General features: G+C 56.0%; 1 protein-coding gene across 1 annotated transcript; it reads right to left on the bottom strand.

Annotated features, from left to right (window-relative positions):
* Nucleotides 1-2,172: 2,172 nt before the first annotated feature.
* Nucleotides 2,173-4,071, bottom strand: KBTBD13 (kelch repeat and BTB domain containing 13). The gene has a single exon (XM_076348706.1). The coding sequence runs from the start codon at nucleotides 3,955-3,957 to the stop codon at nucleotides 2,575-2,577; it is 1,383 nt and encodes a 460-aa protein (XP_076204821.1). The 5' UTR covers nucleotides 3,958-4,071; the 3' UTR covers nucleotides 2,173-2,574.
* Nucleotides 4,072-4,368: the final 297 nt, after the last annotated feature.

Below are 4,368 nucleotides of genomic sequence, written 5' to 3' on the forward strand. Positions count from 1 at the left end.
TGGCACCTTGTATGGCCAAGGGAGATATTTGTGGGGAGCTCACAGGCTCTTCTTGGAGCTCCCAGCCCTGTTTTTCCTCCAGCTTTCCCTTGGTTATACAAGCTTTTATTTTTGATACAGCCCTTATAAGGCAAGTCCATTCTACAGACAGCTTTTCTTTACGTTCATCCTTGCCAAGATGATGTCACCTTAAAAAAGAAACTTGCAAAAGGTTAAACTGTGATTAGATAGATCGCTTCGCCTCGAACTGTAATCTTTGGCGGAGTAAACACCATGAAGATTGAAAGGGGAAGATAACGGTGCTGTGCTGGTGCCAGTAATGCGTAACGTTGAGGGCTAAATTCTGGTGCAGCGAAGCACATTTGCAGCGTCGTGCCCACTCACTGTGCAAAGGCTGAGCAGCCTCTCGCTCTCGTTAGAGATTTGCTTGGTCCTGGCTCATCATTTTTTCCCCCTGCTTGTAGAGGTAAGAACTGTACCTTTTTTCCTCCTTGTTTTTTCCTCCCTCCCTAAAATTATCTTGTGTTACTTTCTGTATCATGGTCTGGATTGATGGATACAACAGATTACTCCTCTCTTGGGACCATCCATGCCATACTCAACAGTGCCTGCCAAGACCTGCTCTTTCCCCCATGCTACACTTAAAATCTTAAAACCTTTTGCATTTTGTTGGCAAATATCTTTGTAAACCCCTGAACTGTTGAAAAACCAGCGTGTGAAGGTGGGGGGAGATGTTGTATCACTTGGTGGTTTCAGAGCTGGAGGGAAGGGGAGAGCCTGCCAAGTTCAGCTGTCCCGGGTTAGCCACAGGAGCCCGTCATAAATATTTTAGTAACAGAATTATTTTAACTTTATTTTAATGGAGGGTTTAAGCTGTTTGTTCAACTTAAAACAGTTTTAAAGCAGCGTGCTTCCATGTGCTGCTTTCAGTTAGGGGAAGACAGCGTGAAATGTTAATTGGCTTCGTCTAGGAAGGGAACAAGGGTTTGACTTGATGGGCTTTCTGCTAATGGTCCCCCCGAGGATAGTAACACTGCTCAGCTAATGCTGCAGCACAGTGTAGAGCTGGGTGAGGTCCACCAGTGTCCCCTGCCTCCCCCGTGCCACCATCAGACCTGCACCTCCACCGGCTGCGGTCCCCATCCCGGGGGTGACAGCGGGGTGGTGGCCTGGCCCAGTGGCAGAGGGCAAAAGGGGACAAGGGGCATCGAGTGGTTTTCAATCTGGACATGGATGCGAGCTGGGGTTTTCTTGTGTTTCTGTGGTTGTGTGGGTTTTTTCTCAAATGCGGGAACTGTTTTGAAAATGCTGAGAACTTGGCGAGGGTCAGCAGCGGAGGTATTTGAGGCATCCCAGCTGGTATTCCCTTCCACTCCGTTTCGGCCAGGACGGCACGGGCAGCCCGAAGCCTGCCCCACAGACGGAAAACCAGCTGAGCCATGGTCTGGGTTTGCTGCTGCCCTGGTGCCCGCAGGTCTCCCAGCAGCACTGCGGTCGCAAAGGGGAGCTCTACGTTCTCCAGCTGTCCCCAGAGCTGGTGCTGAGGGCTAACAACCTTTGATAGTAGGGGATGGTATCTCATGAGAACAGCTCATCTGGTTACGGAGCTCTGCTAATGGAGAAGACCTCTGCAAGCCTGGCATCGCCATGCAATGGTGATACTCTCTCCTCTCCTCTCCTTCCCTTTTTGCACCCTTTTGTATTTCCAAGGTTTGCCGTGTCCTAAAAAGACCCTGTCTTGGCTCAAATGAGCCTCTGATGAGTGCCAGCACTTGCCACCCCGTTGAGTCTGTGCTGGGGCTTGGCAGAGGAGCCTGGAGGAGACGATAGCTGGCTAACACACTTGGTGGGATGATGGGTGGTTCCCAGGTCCCAGAAACCCCTCAGTGCATTAAGCCCCCAATGCCCAAGAGATGCTTTCCTTCACCCCTCCATCTCCCCTCTCCCCTCCTCCTCCCAGGACCCTGCTGCAGCCGGGAGCAGCCGTGGAAACCTCCCTGGGGAGCGCGGGGCTGTGTGGGAACCATGCTCCCACATACGGCTCTGAAACAGAGCCGCAGCTGAAAAAGCATTCAGCGGGCAGGAGTGAGCCTTGACATGGATCCCTGTTAGGAGGTATTTTCCTTCAGAAGAGGGGGGGGGAAAAAACCAAACCCCAAGAGTAATGAAAAACACAGGGGTTTTTATAGCTGTCCTTTTAATTCCAGGATATAACAAATGATTTCCCATCGGAGCAGAGAGGAGGTGGGATGCTGCACGCCTCCAGAGTGCGGTCAAAATAAATAAAACCCATGTTTGCATCTCTTTGGTATCTGTCCTCTGCACAAGCCATGAAGCCCTGCACACAGTTGGCTCGTGAACCCACATCTGGTAGGACTTTGCACACAGCCCATGCAGTGCAGGCAGCAGCCCCTTTCCCTCTGGCAGGGTCTAGTGTCACCTCCAAGGTCCAACGTGATGCATCCCTGGACCTGAGCATGACTCCGCGGAGGAGGAGAGGAGCCCGGGGCGGTGGCGGGTGCAGAGCCAAGGCCACGTGCAAGGAGAGCATCTCAACATGGGATAGGGGGCCACCTATGTCGCAACGTTGTGGTCGCGCCTCGGCAGCCGCAGGAGGAAGGTCTGCAGGGAGCCGCTGCGTGGGAAGCCTGCCCGCTCCTTCTTGAACTTCCAGGTCTCCTCTTCCACGGAGTAGAGGAGCGTCAGCATCTTGTTTACGGTGTAGATGGTGTCACCCCTGATGACGGCGGTGAAGAGAGCTCCTTTGCTATTCAGGAACTGCCCGGGCAGGGCGGTCCACTGCCGCGACGTCAGGTTGAAGCAGTCAATGACGCAACGCAAGAAGTCATCTGAGGGGCCGTTGCGCATGACGTAGAGGTTGTCGCGGTGGGCCACCATGCAGTGCCCGTAGCTCTGGTGCCGCTTGAGCTCGGTGACGGGAAGCCATGCATCTCGCTGGGTCTCATACTCATAGATGACGGTAGTGTCCAGTGGCTTCCACAAGCAAACGAAGATCTGCCCCATGGCTTGGGCACAGGGTGCTGCTGCACTCGGCTGTGGCAGGTCGGAGACGAACGTCCAGGTGCTGGAGGCCACTTCGTACCTTTCCACGGACTTCAGGGAGATCTTCTCATACTCCCCACCGATGGCATAGAGGTAGCCCTCGTGGCCTACCAGCCTGACGTCATAGCGCAGCTGATGAGGGCTGGGGAACTCACTCCAGGTGTTGGCATCGGCATCGTAGCAGAAGCTGCTCTCCACCACCTGCTTGCTGGCCCCGTAGACACCGCCCACGATGTAGATCTTATTATCCATGGTCGCCATGCCAGCTAGGAACGTGCTGGCGCTCAGTGGCAGGCAGGAGAGGGTCCTCCACGTGTTGGTCTCCTCGTCCAGGTAGCAGATGGTCCTAGAGAGGTCCTCCAGGAACTCAAAAGTGGGCGTGTGGGCTCCTACCGCCACAAAGGTGCTGGGCAGGAGGGTCTCCACATAGGCCAGCAGGTCATCAGAGAGGCAGTCCAGGTACTCCACCAGCTCGGCGTAGCTGTCCCTGATGTAGAGCGCGGCGCAGTGGAAAAGGTCCAGGAGACCGAATATGGCGGCAGCTTGGTACAGCAGGATGCAGTTGTCAGAGTTGATGGAGTGGATCAGGTACTTGGCCAAGGGCTTCACCTGCAGGAAGGCGGCACACTCAACTGCTTGGAAGGTCTCCTCGCTGCTGAGGATGGGCCTCTCACCTGCCAGCACCTGCAGCATGGTGAGGAACCCGGCTGCGCTCAGCTCCCCCAGCCCAATCTCCTCCTGCGTGCTCTCCTTCATGCCCGAGCGGAAGAGGGCACGGAAGTACTCGCTGCTCTCCACCAGCAAGGTCTTCTCCACCCAGAATGACTGCTCCTCCACCCGGATACACACCCTCTCTGGAGGCCCTGCCCAGGAGCCTTCCTCCTCCGGTGTCATCCTCACCCGGGGGCTCAGTGGCTCTCGGCAGGGGGGGCAGCACCCGATGCCCCTCTGTGCCGTGTCCCGCTGCAGCCCCCTCCTGCCTCCACCACCCTTTGATGCCTTTGCTGCGCTGCCCGGCAGCCGCCACGCTGCTGCCTTGTAATATAAATACCTTCGGCTAAAGATAGCCGAGCTCGTGACCGGGGCCTTTCAAAGGCATCTGCCGAGCTCAGCTGCCCACCCAAAACACAGGCAGGGCTCCGGCGTCACTGGCCGTCGTGGTTCACGGTGGAGATGCCTGTCCCTATCACGGCTCGTCCCATGGAGGATGCCCGGCCACCCTGGGGGAGACAGGTTTCACTCTCCCCCCTCTCGGGCACCCTCCTTGCGACGCCCTAAAGGGACAGTCCCCACCCCAGGGAGGGC

Source organism: Aptenodytes patagonicus, chromosome 10 (assembly GCF_965638725.1).
Source record: "Aptenodytes patagonicus chromosome 10, bAptPat1.pri.cur, whole genome shotgun sequence".
Classification (NCBI taxonomy): Eukaryota; Metazoa; Chordata; class Aves; order Sphenisciformes; family Spheniscidae; genus Aptenodytes; species Aptenodytes patagonicus.